The sequence below is a fragment of the Aulonocara stuartgranti genome, assembly GCF_965226115.1.
Source record: "Aulonocara stuartgranti genome assembly, chromosome: 19".
NCBI classification, from domain to species: domain Eukaryota; kingdom Metazoa; phylum Chordata; class Actinopteri; order Cichliformes; family Cichlidae; genus Aulonocara; species Aulonocara stuartgranti.
In genome coordinates, this window is record NC_138955.1 from 10,423,271 (window position 1) to 10,437,449 (window position 14,179).

The 14,179-nt window shown below is 40.4% G+C and overlaps 1 protein-coding gene and 1 long non-coding RNA gene across 2 annotated transcripts; one reads left to right on the forward strand and one right to left on the reverse strand.

The window, feature by feature from the left end:
• Nucleotides 1-976: 976 nt before the first annotated feature.
• crip1 (cysteine-rich protein 1) lies at nucleotides 977-4,574 on the forward strand. The gene is made up of 5 exons (XM_082516950.1): nucleotides 977-1,163; nucleotides 3,427-3,521; nucleotides 3,711-3,768; nucleotides 4,126-4,170; nucleotides 4,320-4,574. The coding sequence occupies exons 1-4, from the start codon at nucleotides 1,124-1,126 to the stop codon at nucleotides 4,164-4,166; spliced, it is 234 nt and encodes a 77-aa protein (XP_082373076.1). The 5' UTR covers nucleotides 977-1,123; the 3' UTR covers nucleotides 4,167-4,170; nucleotides 4,320-4,574.
• Nucleotides 4,575-8,104: 3,530 nt separating this feature from the next.
• On the reverse strand, nucleotides 8,105-10,482 carry LOC309695499. The gene is made up of 3 exons (XR_014273165.1): nucleotides 9,762-10,482; nucleotides 9,268-9,317; nucleotides 8,105-8,227 (listed from the first exon to the last, which is right to left on the reverse strand). It is a non-coding gene; the product is annotated as an uncharacterized lncRNA (long non-coding RNA).
• Nucleotides 10,483-14,179: the final 3,697 nt, after the last annotated feature.

Here is a 14,179-nt window from a genome sequence, read left to right on the forward strand (position 1 = left end):
TAACCTCAAAAGAACCAGACATCAGATCTGCAGATAAGAGCTGATCTTTAGTGTCTAGAAATTGTTTTTTTCACTGTGACCAAGCATTCGCTTCCTTTTTCTAATGTTTTTCAAAGTTTAATCACTGTCTACATTTAAAGCATGTAATTATTTTTTGTGTTGTTAGCTTAAACACATTGTGTTTGACTCTACTTGGCACTTATTTGCGCAGAGTAATTCCAAAGAGTACATACATACGTTTTATAATGGCTACAGAAAACCTGCACTCCTGAATACACAAAGCTCTTCGTGCACAGGTGTGTGCACCTCGACTTGGATTATTCATCATGTGGATTAACTTGCCAGCCAGCAGTGAATAGCCATGTGTCAAACAGATCGATGATGATGACAATGAGGAGGCCCCTTTTACCCTCCTTTTAGAGAAGGAGCTCAGGTGTGGGAGATTCCTCAGGATAACATTTTGTTGATACTTTCTTATAGGAGTTACAAGTCACACAATCATTGTTTTTAAAGTTTTAAAATGAGGGAGATGAGAGATTAAGTGGACATGAAGATTTAAATATGAACAGAAGATTTTCTGGGGATGAATAATTCAGTGTGTTTTTAAAATAATTCATGGTATGCAATGCTACACTCTAATTAACTGATCGCTCATTAGTTTAAGGAGAAGATAACAGCAATTTAACATGATTATATTTATTTAATTATACAACATTAAAACAGAGCAACTTTTGATCGATTTCATCATGTGACCTTGAAAAGAAGAAATGCTCAATTTGCAGCTCACAATCAGGGACAAAGCAAAACCGTGTTTTATAATAGTGCAAAAAGAAATGCACTTTATGTGTAGCAAGCTCATTCTTTAATTTCGGTTCCTCGTGTCATGTGCTCTGCACGTACACGTCTCTTCAACACAACGTGGTTGAGGCCTCTCCCACTGCAGGAAAAAAACACAGTCGAACTATTTCCTCTGCGCTATAAATGCAGCACGGAGCGCGGCAACATCTGCACTTTAGAGCAGGCGTGGTCAGTCAGAGCGAACAGGTGGGCCGGTGACAGCTGCAGGAAACTTTATCAAGACTTTGCTCTCTCCTCCAGACTATCACTCACAGCTGCAACAAAAATGCCGAAGTGCCCAAAGTGCGAGAAGGAAGTTTACTTCGGTAAGATCTGAGTTCTCTATTACAATTTTACTCGTGTACTAACACTGTGAGAAGCATCCGGGATTTTCTAGTTTTTAAAAACCGGTGGCTTTTTTGTACAAAGGACGAAACAGGAAACCAAGAGTCTGACAGACTGACTGAGACGCATGCCTTTCACTTGCATATTAGACGGGGGGGGGGAATAGTAAACCTGTATATAATGCTTTCCTGGTGTATATTAATAACCTGCTAATGTTTAGAAAATAAGAAATAGTGCATGTTTTGTATTTTTGGAAGAGTTTAGCGTTAAAAAAGCAGTTAAATTGCTCAAAAATACGCAATTTACAGGAAGTCAAAGTATGCACGAAGTAGGATGAATTATTAGATTATTGCTTACACCTGTGATACATAATATTATCTATACTGAATACACTTAAGTTTTGACAATCACTAATAATAAATTAAGTGTAATCAGATAGTTACACAGATAAATAGCAGTTTTAACAGGTCACTGCACTCTGGAAGCTTTCTTGCTGTCAGACTACTTTAGAGTTTGAGGTCTTTGCTCCTGGTGGAAGTGGTTTGTCCTCCTTAATGAGGGATGAGTTCCGTGAATAATGACTAGACCAAGGAAACAGGTTTCTCCTCTGCTTAAATACACCTCCGTCTATCTTGTGAGAATGCTCTCAAAGCAGGGACCAGTTACAGCATCCAGGGAGGAAAAAGGGGGGCTCGCTCAGGTTTATTTGTGTCTTAATCCATTTACCACATTGTCTCCTGCTCAGTAGCGCAACAGATAAATCTTCTCTTGGGGAAGATGTATAGAAGCTGAGGCCAATGCAAAATACAAAGACGAGTCTTTGGACTGTCAGTCAGATGGATGGTCCGTGTGACTTTCCATTCTCCCTGCTCATGGATAAACTCTTCCCTCTTGGCCAATACAAGCAAACCAATTTGTTTTGGTCAGAACAAGCTAGTCAGACATGGCTTGTTTTTTTTCCTCTTTTTTTCCCCAGTGTAGGAAAAGAAAAAGTTTATATCCAGCCGAAGGAGAAGAAAGCTAGAACAAAGCTTTGCCTTCTTTGTGTGTGCTCACAATCTTCTCGTTGTCTTGAATTGTCTGCACAACCGTCTCACTCCTTTCCACATCAGTGTGCGATTGTCTTTATTGCACTTCACTCCCCTCGCATCTTTTTCCATCTCTTTTGCTGCTCTTCTATCTTAACGTCAGCAAGCTCTCATAGTTAATTTGGGAAATTATTTGAAAGTAAAAGTGGGTGAGTCTCCCCTCCCATGGTACGTTTCTCCATTCAGATTTGCATGTTTGTGTATGCTGGACCTGCTCCAACGAGCTGCAGATTCAAAGCTGAGAGCGAACTTCGTTATTCTTCTGTCTGGCTCGCCTAATTTCACGTCATATTATGAGGTAAAATAAATACTGCAGCTGTCGCACAAAACAATGAGACTATCAGATTTATACGCGATCAAGGGAGCGTGAATGTGCATCATTATATTCTCCTACATCACTGTCAAGCCACTGTTTGCTCAGCTCATTGGTTTGTTATTTGAAGTTAAGCACGGTCATTGTTTCAGGGTCGGACTTTTTTGTCCACCGCATTCAGCTGAAAAATTTTCAATGAGTTGGCCTGAGAGAGAGGCTGACCCCACCCTGCATCCACCATCTGTTGCATAACCCCGTGCCACATCGGGCTATTCTTGGGAACTAAATAGGTCATTTCCTGACATTTTGACAGTTTCATTCTTTCGTGCATCCGCTGTCCTTTCTCACTTTTTAATTTTTAGAAAATCTGCAGAGGCTAATCTTGTCTTCAGTTACCCCTCTATGGCTCGGAGGTCTGCCTTGCTGAACCTGAGCAGTTTCTTGGCTGCAATTCGACCACATGTTAGCATGTGACTTGTCTTCTCCATACATGAAACATAGGTCTCTGCTGAGTACGGTTCCCTCCCACGTTTACAGTCCTTATGATGGATCTTTGTGCAGAACAGCCCTGACAATCTGATTTAAAAACTGGCTATATCAGGGTTTATGAGGGACGCTTCTCAGGGACACTTCGGGCTTCGAGTACCACACCCAACTTTTAAACAGACACTGAATTAATATGTATACCTATTATTAATATACCCCATATGCGCCTCAGATTGTGACTGGCCCAGTAAGTTATCGTGGAAAGCTTCCGTGTCCTCTCCAGATGATACTATGTGTGTTTGTGGGGATAAGTTAGAGTCCGCTGTGATTACATTTGATTTTTTTTGTGCTTTGCAGCCGAGAAGGTGACATCACTGGGAAAGGACTGGCACAGGCCCTGCCTAAGATGTGAGAAGTGCAGCAAGACTCTTTCACCAGGCTCACACGCAGAGGTGAGATAGTCAAATCACATGAAAATATCCTGTAGTTTCACCTCCTGTGTGCACGGTTTTATCACATCTGCATAACGTTGAAGTGTTTTACTTTACTAAAACCACCTTCTAAATACACTCACAATGCAGACATGCACAGTAACAGCTTTACTGTTTCCAGATGGTTTGACACATGTTTGCCTCTTACAGCATGAAGGCAAGCCTTACTGTAACAAACCCTGCTACGCTGCTCTGTTCGGACCTAAAGGTAAGCGCATTCAGCTCGAATAATCCAGATTACACAATAACTGAACTCGCTCTGACCCCTCTCGAACAGCACAATCAAAAAACTATAAAAGACAGACGCAATCACCTTTGGTACTGAGACTCAGGAGCTGCGCCCTGATTGGGGATGATGTTTTGCATCTGTGTTGTGTAGACTAGAAATGGTCCTATCAGAGCACACTTATCAGCTGATCGCACATGCAGTAAAACATTTAAACGTCTCTTTAAACTCTCAAACCAAATGAAAGGATTTGCTCTGTCTTAGATTCCTGCAATGTTTAACAATTTAACCAATGTTTAATCACTTTTTTCTAAAAATCACTGTCTTTCTTCCTTCCAGGATTTGGACGCGGTGGAGCTGAGAGCCACACATATAAATAAATAGGTATTCACGTCCATCGTCCTTTCATTCATTTGCTTACATTTGCTCGTCTCCTATAGTTTCCATGCCATTTTCATACACAAAGATAGTAAGCAAATCCCTTCTTGTACTTTGCTCCTTCTGACGTGTGTTTTTCTTGGCGTCTCTGTCAGGTTCAGGGGCCCTGCAGTGAAAATGTTGCCTGGAAACTACATGGAAGAAGCCAGCATGCTCAGAAGTCACAATCAAAACCAGCAAACAAACCGTGCTCTCGTTCAGACACATTTTGTGTGCGTGTTCTTTTATTTTATGAATTTGAACTCTGTCGTCTGATTTTTGCATTCCCATTATATGTTATGAAGTGACTGTCCTCTGGTCTCATCTTTTCATTAGGGCGGTCAGTCTGATTAAACACTTTTTAAAATTTGTGTCGCTTCTTTTGCTAGTTTTTTGCTCATTGACTCTCTGCAAACTTTAATTGATCCTATGCATGGAGATCTAACTAGCTGTTGGAAAATAAGGAGAACATATTGGAATAAAAGCCAGTAACAGCCAGATACAATACACAGCAGTAGTTATTGCGCGATGATAAACTTTTGTTTGGATTAGATGATCTTCATCAGCAGGCGGAGCTCAATTGTGATGAGCTTGTGTATTTTTCTTCGCACTTCTCACTCTAAATGATATCATTTTAAAAATGTGTGACAGAAAACACAACACGTGTGGGAACTCGATGCCATGAAAGGTCTATTTCTGGACCCACAAAACTTGCTAATCCACAGGATGACACATTAAAGAGAGATTTATTATCAACATTGTCCCAACCTATGAAGTAAAGCCTTACCCACAGCTAAAAATAAATGCCCAGTGCAGATGCACTGATTACCAGGTCAAGCCAAGAAGAATAACCCATCAGCCTCCTGTTTTTGTTCCGTTTTATGATAATGGAAGATAATGTGAGTTATGACTTCATCCCAGCAGCATTAATGTTTCCATTTTAGTAGCTGGCTTTTGAAAGGAATCGACACCTGAACCTTGACCAGGCCGCTGGTTAGATGGGCGGTTTGAGTCTTTGCAGCTCGCCGCAAATTTCCGCTTGGTTTCCAGGGTTTTGCCCTTGAAAAGCAGAGCAGCCACCATCGTCTCTCTCCCTCTGCCATCACAGCAGGACGGTTGCCGTGGCAACAGACACAAATAAGCCACAACAGATGAGCAGTGTGTCCGTCAGTCTGGCTGTCACCCTTTTTGTCTTAAACAAAGAGGCTCGCTGTCAGGGGAAAATCTCGAGCAAGGCCTCAGACACTCAGGCAGCTGATGAAGGCATGCAGAGGATGTTTGGCAATCAAGTCATTTATTTCTGCTTCTCCTCCAAACTGGCTGCGACATACGGTGTAAAAAAAAGCCTGTTCATACATGCTGAAGGTTCTGTCTAAGCACTTGTTATTTTCCGGTTAAACTGCATGATAATGCCGGTGAGACATTATCAGGGATTGATTGCAATCTAGTATGATATAAACATCTGTATTTCTATGAAGAAGACCAGCTGATAAATTCCCAGAAGTGCCACAATAAAATTTTTAGTTTTCAGAGTTGCCCCCTTCAGGGCATTAAAAGAAAATATGTTTTATGGAATTAGCTTTTCAAACCCAGAAGCTACAGTAGGCCGGTCTTTTATTTACAACAAATCTTTGCAACATTTAAAGACTACAGGGAGGTCGGTTTAGCACCTGTATCCCTCTACTATGAAGCCATGCTGTTGTAATAGATGATAAATGCAGTTTATCATTGTTGTGCTGAAATATGCAAAACCTTCCCTGAAAAAGATTTATCTGGATTCGAACATATGTTGCTCTAAAACCTGTGTATACCTTTTAGCACTGATGATGCCTTTCCAGATGTGCACAATTTGCTAGGCACCAATGCACCCTCATAACATGCATTACATCAGAGATGAAGAAGGCTGTTAAACAGGTGGACAATGATCTACAAAGAATTTCAAATGTCAATTCATCAGACCACAAAAAAATGGGTCTGTTTTTGGATCATGTTTATATTTGTCTTTCTCTCTTCATGATGGAGCTTTAACCTGCATTAGTGGACAGCAGAGTGAATTGTTTTCACAGACAGTGATTTCTGGAAGTGTTCCTGAGCCCATGCGGTGATTTCCATCACACTGTTATGGAATGCAGTGCCGCCTGAGGACTGGAAGCGTGCAGACATCCATTTTTCCCCACTACTGATTTGCAGCCCTGTACCTTGCGCACAGAGATTTCTCCAGACTCTCTCAATTTGTTGATGATATTATGCACCGTAGAGGATGAGACACTCAAAGTCTTCACAATTTTATGTTCAAGAACATGATTTTCCAGCCTTTTATTGATGGCACCCAACTTCTTTGAGACACGTAGCTGTCATCAACTTCAAAAGAAGCCAACATTTTTCTTAAAATATGGTTAATTTTCGCTGATTAAACATCTGATATGTTTTCTATGTTCTATTGTGAATAACATATGAGTTTATGAGATATGCAAATCGCAAGTAGCATTCTGTTTTTGATTACATTTTCCACCAAACTCGAATTAACAGATGTAAATTTGTTCTGAACTAGATGCCCGTATCAGTACCGGTTAAGAATTTCCCCCCAGTGCATCCGTTGTGCATACAGCAGTAAACATCCGCTATTACACAGTCAACATCCAGATCAAGGTCTTACACAAACAGATTGGCCAGTATTTCTAAAAGAAAATGGAACAGCTTTAAATCCATCAAAGATATCAATCAGTCAAGTAAAATAACATCTAGAAAAAAGGAAATCAGACATTATTAGAAACAATATTTAAACAAATCAATAAAAATATGAAGCACTTACAAGCCAGATATGCATCAGTAAAGTCCAATAATGATAATGAAGGTACAGTAGAAAAGAATTGATCAAAAGCTTAGGCAGAAACTTTTTATATTAATCAAGCAAATCTATTTAACACTTATGGATGTTTACAAATATAAAGCAGTGAAAAAGTGCTTAATTTCTGCATTGGAAAACTAAATGATCTGAATGGGGGGGAAAGAAAGTCGAAGCAGGTTCCCTGCTTTTGAATAACTTTATTTGGAAGTTACGAATAAGTAGGGTTACTTTTCTTTGAATTGGTATAGTGGGGTGCTGTGCATCTAAATGCCTCCTGTGATGATAATAATAGCTACCACTGTGGCTTCAAACATTTCCCTCTCAGCTTTCTGCACAGGAAATACCACATCTTTGTGGTTGTGATGCCCTCAGATGTTTGTGTGAAATCTGCAGCTTTAGTTAAGTTCATAGCTTCATGGTAAACAGCCTTTAGTGCCTGAAATGTGACCATAAGCATTGTCAAAAACAAAAGTACATGCATCAAACGCAGTCAGTGATGAGCACACTTATTCCTGGCTCCCAGCGGCACATACATGATTCATGTGGTTGAGGCCTAATTTATTAAAGTGCGAATAATTTTGCTGATCATAAAGAAAGCATAGTGCAGGCAGTACACATTCACTAATGATGACTTACACAGCACTTAAGGTGAAGGGCTTCCAGGGTTTTTTTTTCCCGTCACGGTGGAAACCAGGGTAATTTGCCAACACAGACCCGCTGTGTCAGCATGAAAAAGAAAATTAGACCCATGAACCTTTTAAAGACTGGAAAATAATTGTCTCACAGCTGTAATAACTCATGCACACACAGACCTGGGAATGCCGCTAGAAAGATGGACTAATTCTTGGAAAAGATCCAGGAAGGATAAATAAAACATGTAAATAAAAATAAAACACATAAGTGCCATTCTTATAGTTTAATTTAAATTATCACTAAACATGAACAGCACATAAAATTAATTACAAGCTCCACAGCAGGTTCTAACTTCTAAATGTTTATTAAAATCTTCTTGAAATTTTATTGACTTTGGCGACCCCTGGTGGCAGTGCAAAACGCTGCACGCTGACCTTGTCCCTGTTTAAAAAGCTGGAGGCGGTTTGAAGGTCATTTTTTTATGATTGGTGGAGCACAAAATCAGCAGGTGAGGTCAAGGATCTGTAGCATCCTATCATCCACCTGAAAAAGCAGGAACAGATGACTGACAGCAAAAAGTGTAGCAACACTTTAATTGTGGTTGAAATCAAAGTGCAGAGGCAACAACATTAAAACAAGACATGACCAGAGATGTTTGTGCTAGAAATATCTGGAAACCTTAAAAATCATGATTCTTGTCATATCTGTAATAAACTTCATGTCTTTCTTCGTAATGTGTTGTTGAACTATGTTATTCTGGAGTTTGGCTCGGTTGTCTGAGTGAAATGTAAATAAAAACGGAAAAGCAGTGTCTTGCAGATCTCACAAACCCAGCATATCAAATGTTTAAACTGAAAAAATGTTGAATTTTAAGAAACATATAAGGTCATTATGAAACTGATGGAACAGGGCCATGTTTACCACAGCGTAGCATCCCCCTCTTCCCAACAGTCTGCAAACATCTGGGAACTGAAGAGACCAGCTGCTGGACTTTGGGGAGAGAAATATTGTCCTATTTTTGTTTTGATATAAGATTCTAGCTGCTCAACAGTCCTGGGTGTTCTTTGTTGTATTTTTCAGTTTGTGATGCTGTGACTGACAGGTCTGGACTGCAGGCAGTGCGGTTAAGCTTTCAGATTCTACTATGAAGCCATCCTGCTGCACAGGACAGTTTCCACTTTGCCTCAGTCCTTTTTAAATAAGATTTGGCCAAGAGAAGATGGCAGTGTTTCTGGGTCTTATTTACATATGGCTTCTTCTTTGCATGATAGAGCTTTTTTGGAATTTTGTACATTGGTTGACTAAATCCAGCCTCCGATTTCTAGAAGGGGGTTTAAAAAGGACAATGCGTGAGAGCACCGAGGGACAGGAGGGATATTTTACATCCTTCAGTTTAACAGTGAATCTGTATCAGATGTGTGAAGCTATGGAAGTCCTAATCTGGAGCGCACCAGTTTATACATTAGGCCTATGCCTCTGGCAGCACGCTAATATTCCTCCAACATTACATCAGTTTTTCCTACAGGACTGGTCTGCTAAGAAATTAGAAGGTGTGTTTGTGAAAATGTTCCTTACACCCGCACCGGCCTGTGAACACGTGGTAGAATGTCCAGCCTGCCATCAGCTGCTAAACCTGTTAGTGGGATTTTTTAAAAGACAAAAAATTAGAACAGGAAATCAACTGTATACTTTTCACTCACTTAAAAACTGACCCTCGCAGGTAATTAGTAATAACTGTTAGGAGTTTAAAAGAGTTGTTCACTTTTTCCCCTCCGTTAGAAAGAGGGATTTCTCTTGCTCTAATGGCAGTAATTCAGTCAAGGTTAGCAATTTTCAACAAAGCAATTTTCCTAATTGCTTCCAAGTTTAAATATGATACTGCAAAGATGGCTAAAAATGACTATTGTTTAAATCATAGGAGAAAAAACCATCCTGCAAAAGGAGCTCAAAGGAGCTAAGATAATTATCGAGCCCTTTAGGCCTCTGATTATTTAACCACAGCAATATGAGATTTGGAAATAACCTTTGATTGAACTGCTTACAACTAATCTCTGTGTAAACAGATGGAAAATACCACTTTCATATTTGTCCAGCTACAGCCAGCAGTCAGTTTGTATAGCGCAGCATAAAAACTGAGGCCTTCAACTTCAAACATGCACCACAACAGGAAGTCCCCTGCTTCAAACTCCATTTGGTGTATAAGTGAGGAAGCTAGCTTCATTTCCACAACGAAAAGGCTATTTCAACACTTTTAATGTATTGTTAATCTTCATTGTTTTTCACTTAAGTCTCTCTGTTTAAGCCCCGTGATAGACTCACAACCTGTCTATGCTAGCAGCTAAGATGCTAAATTTGATAAGTCTAAAAAATATATGGATTTTTTTTTTGAAAGGTGTTCCCATCATTTTCTTCCTCTACCTCATCTAGAAAAAAAATCTGCTGTTATTTAAAATGATTTAATTTAACTTCTTTGAGGTGTGTTGCAGTCGCAGTATTGCTTTGGACATAGCTAGGCTAGCAGTTTCCCCAGGTTTACAGTCTTCATGCTAAGCTATGCTAAACAGCTCCTGATTGTAATTTAACAAATTAGCGTATTTCCCAAAATATTGAGCCGCTGTTTTCAAAGATCAATTTTCAAGCTTCCCAAATCCTCTAAAAGTATTAAAAGGTTGACTAAATGTGGAGCAGACATTCTTGCATTTTTAATGGCTTTAGTAGTACATAGTAGCAGCAGCAGTAGCAGCAGCAGCACGGTGGGGAGAGGCTGCACTACTTAAAAAGCCAAAAGACTTCTTGCCTTTTTTCTTTTTACCAGCATTTCAAGGAAGGTCAAGAAAAATTTGACCTTGAGTGAAATAAACAGCAAACTATTGTTTGTTATTAGCCTTATTAATGCCACCTAATTTTACTAATTTTTTTATGTGGTCACCTGCAAACACTCCAGTTGGACAGTATCACAATCCTCCACACTCCCATTATCATTTTTGAACTGGCTTTGGCAAAATAAAATCCGGTGTGGGGAGTTTGTAAAATGAGTCTTGCACAAATCGGGTAAATCGGGGTCATCTCTATCCCCGGTGAGGATCCCAAAGCAGCCTGTTGGCTGTATATGTTAATTTAGAAGTTCAGTTTTCCTTTGAAAGACTGTGTAGCAGGAGAATAGCTGGAACAGCTATTGTGAGAAGAATCTGGTCCTTACTTCTGTTACTGATTATTGATGGCTTTCTCAGATACTCTCCCAGTCTTCATCTACACCTCTTTCACCCCTTGATCCCTTTCTTTCTACCCTTCCCCTCTTAATTTCTTTTTTCCATCCTGCCGCCTCTCCTATTTTTGTCTTCCTGCCTTCACCCTCCTCCTTCCCCTGGTACATTATTCCTCTCTTCCCTCTATCCGCCCTCTCATCTTGTTTACAGGGATTGGGCTGGAGTTGATTAGTGCTGCTGGATGTATCTGTTACCGCTGCAGTGCTCTGTCTCAGCAGATGTGTATAAATAGACCCTCTGGCGTTGTAATTGCTAATAAGGATCCAGTGTGTGTATGTATGTGCAGAAACGATGAACCGCTGCCATGAACGCTTGTATGGGAGCCAGCTCCCCAAAAACCACACAGAGAGGGGATAAGTCGGCCTCTCCAAGCCCACGAGAAAGCCTCTGCTCTGAGGTAGTTAATGAGACGGGAAGGCCTCCGAGCCTGGGCTTGGATGTTTGGGAAAATAATAAAAAATCTTGTTTTTTTCCATGTGTTTAAGCCAAATGAACGAGTTTAGCAAGCATTCCTCTCTGTTAATATGGCTTCAGGTAGTTTCAGTAACAAGGGCCTCCTTATAAGAATGAAATTCAACTGTATTTTAGTCCGTTTCACACTCTTTGCACCCTCCCCTCCCTCTGTTTAGGAACGACTTGAGAAAATAAACCATTTGCAACTGTGGTGAAACAATGCCATTAATCATTTACAACAATAAACGGGGATTGGAATAAAAGGCCACGGATGTGGTTCTGTGAGGCTGCACTAATCAGCATCCTATCACCATGTCCAGCATCTTAATTTAGCACATTAGTATGCAAACCTTTGCTAATTACGCCTGAATGCAACAATATGCACAGCTGCTTGTGAGGTGGTCAGGCGTTCCCCTCCCGCACCAACTTGGGGCGTCGCAGAGCAGCCTTCAAACATTTCTGTGACTCTGTGCAACCAACAGTTCACACCCACCTCATTCCATAATTATTAGCCATCTGTACAGCGGTGAGATGGAAGCCAGGGTTTGAATGCAGTTTATTTTGTCACTTTTTTGTGCTTAGTGAGTGCAACCAGATGAGAAATGTCTGAAAACACGCTCCAGTGTTCTAATAAGTGGTTATTAACTCTGGAGGAAGGCTCCTCAGAAAGCTATAAGGTACAATAAAATAAGAGCTGGTGGAAATATATTTTGCAAAACCTTTGAGATGATTGCACAGAGAGATAGCTGAGGGGTATATAAATGTCTGCCACAAAATCAGCTTCAGTCAGTCAAAATGTTGCTGAGATGTTTCATGTTTGAAATGGATGGATATCTTGAAAACCTTTCATTGTCTGGACAAAAAAACAAAACAGATTAAACTTAAATCAATGAACCCTTTATACTCTTTGTTGTAACCTTGAACTTTTCAGCAAACGTTTGGAAACATTTGTCAGATTTTAGGTGCTACATTTAGGTGGCAGATCCGTCCAGGATTTGGCAGGATCTGGACATCAGGCTGAGAGTTCTCATATCACACCTCCTGCTGGGCTTGGCTCTGATGGCCAGACACAGAAAGTAATATATTGGGTTTGAGCAACGACAAAAAAAATCCCCACATTCATTTCCTCTCTCTCTAACTCCCACACACACTCTTGTTCACACACACTCAGGGAGAGCACCTGGCTGTATTTGTCAAGTTTCTCTTGACACATGTTGTCTGAGCCTTGGGGAGGAATTTGGACTGTATGAGAGCTGTTATAAATAGCCTCTAGTCTCTCTTTGTTGATGTGATGGATGCTTTGCAATACTGGCGCTGATACAAGTTATCATTAAGTTGCAGGAATGTCTTAGAAGTGTTTTTAGATGTAAAAGATGAGTGCAATTTTTCAAACTCAACCAACGCTCAGAGATGGATGTGATGGAGGTGTTGTGCAATTTTGATTCAGTGTTTGCAAAGCTTTGCCCGCCCTGATCTCTAATTTTCTCCAGCTGTAAGATAGGCAGATAAAGTTTTGTGATGCCTGTTTCCCTCCTTGGCTCCCACTCCTCCTATTTGTCTTCCTCCTCCGCCTTCTCCTCCCACGGGCTGGAATGAGCAAAAAGAGAACGAGAGGACACATCTGAACAGCATGCTGTTCTTGTTTGCCTTTCCCAGACTGCCCTGCTGCTAGTGGGAGTATTCAGTTCCCCTCATCACTTTATCTCCACTGTCAGATCCTACAGTTATCTCTTAAACATCCTACACAGTCACAGCCATATAGACCCAAGCATCATTGCTACAAAGGCTCAGGTTTTTACAAGTTTCATGCTCTAACCTGCGCATGCGCATCCTAAGCTGCAGTGAGAAACCTTTGACACCTTCTCTCAGAAATAAACTCAATAATGAAAATGAAAGTTTTGTATTACACACTTTTGTTTTCACTCTAATCTCACCAATAAGAGCAGGAACTTTATCTTTAAGAGCATAACCTCACAATGAGGATGATGTAATGTTTATCTATGTATTCGTCTACATATATATAGATACATAGCTAGATAGATATTAGGAAACTGGACTAGACTAAAAGACTAGAACAGATGGATAGTGTCTGAAAGCTAGATCCTGAAGAAATGGGAATAAATCCAGTTAAGACCTGAGAGATGCAGCTGATTGATCTACTGTTCGTTGAAGCCTCAGCAGAAATTGTCTCAGTGGAAGGGTGGTGGTCAAGAAACATTTAAGGAAGAGAAAGAGGAAAGGCTGTAGGCAGTACAGTTATGGTCTAATTTAGACCATAACTGTACTGGAAACCAGCAGAAACAGGACCGAGGAGCGATGAACCCAAATGAGAAACTTTTGGTTTCTCTTCTATATGGAGATCTTTAAGAGATTAAACTGTGTCGAAGAAGAAAGACGGTCATACCAAATATGAACAAACTGTTTTTGTCTGATTTACTGTATTTCCATGAATATTTAAATAGGTTGGAATAAATTGCTGCACTGACTTGCTGTCATGTCCCAATTTATGATACCAAATAGCGTACAGCTATATGGTTAAATATGACATAAGCCAATCAGATGTGATTAAGCCATCACAGAACAGCCTGGCTCTGGGCACAGAACAGCTTCCTCCTCCTTTCCTCTGCCTGAATGAACCGCTGCAGCAATGCTGCCCCCTTGTGTGCTGGCTGTGAAGTAATGCAAACAACAGCAACTGTCACTGTTAGAACTTTATCAGGTCTGGTTTGGTGTAGTGATCGTGAGGGGTGAAAAAAGTGACTCAGAAAGTCATGCA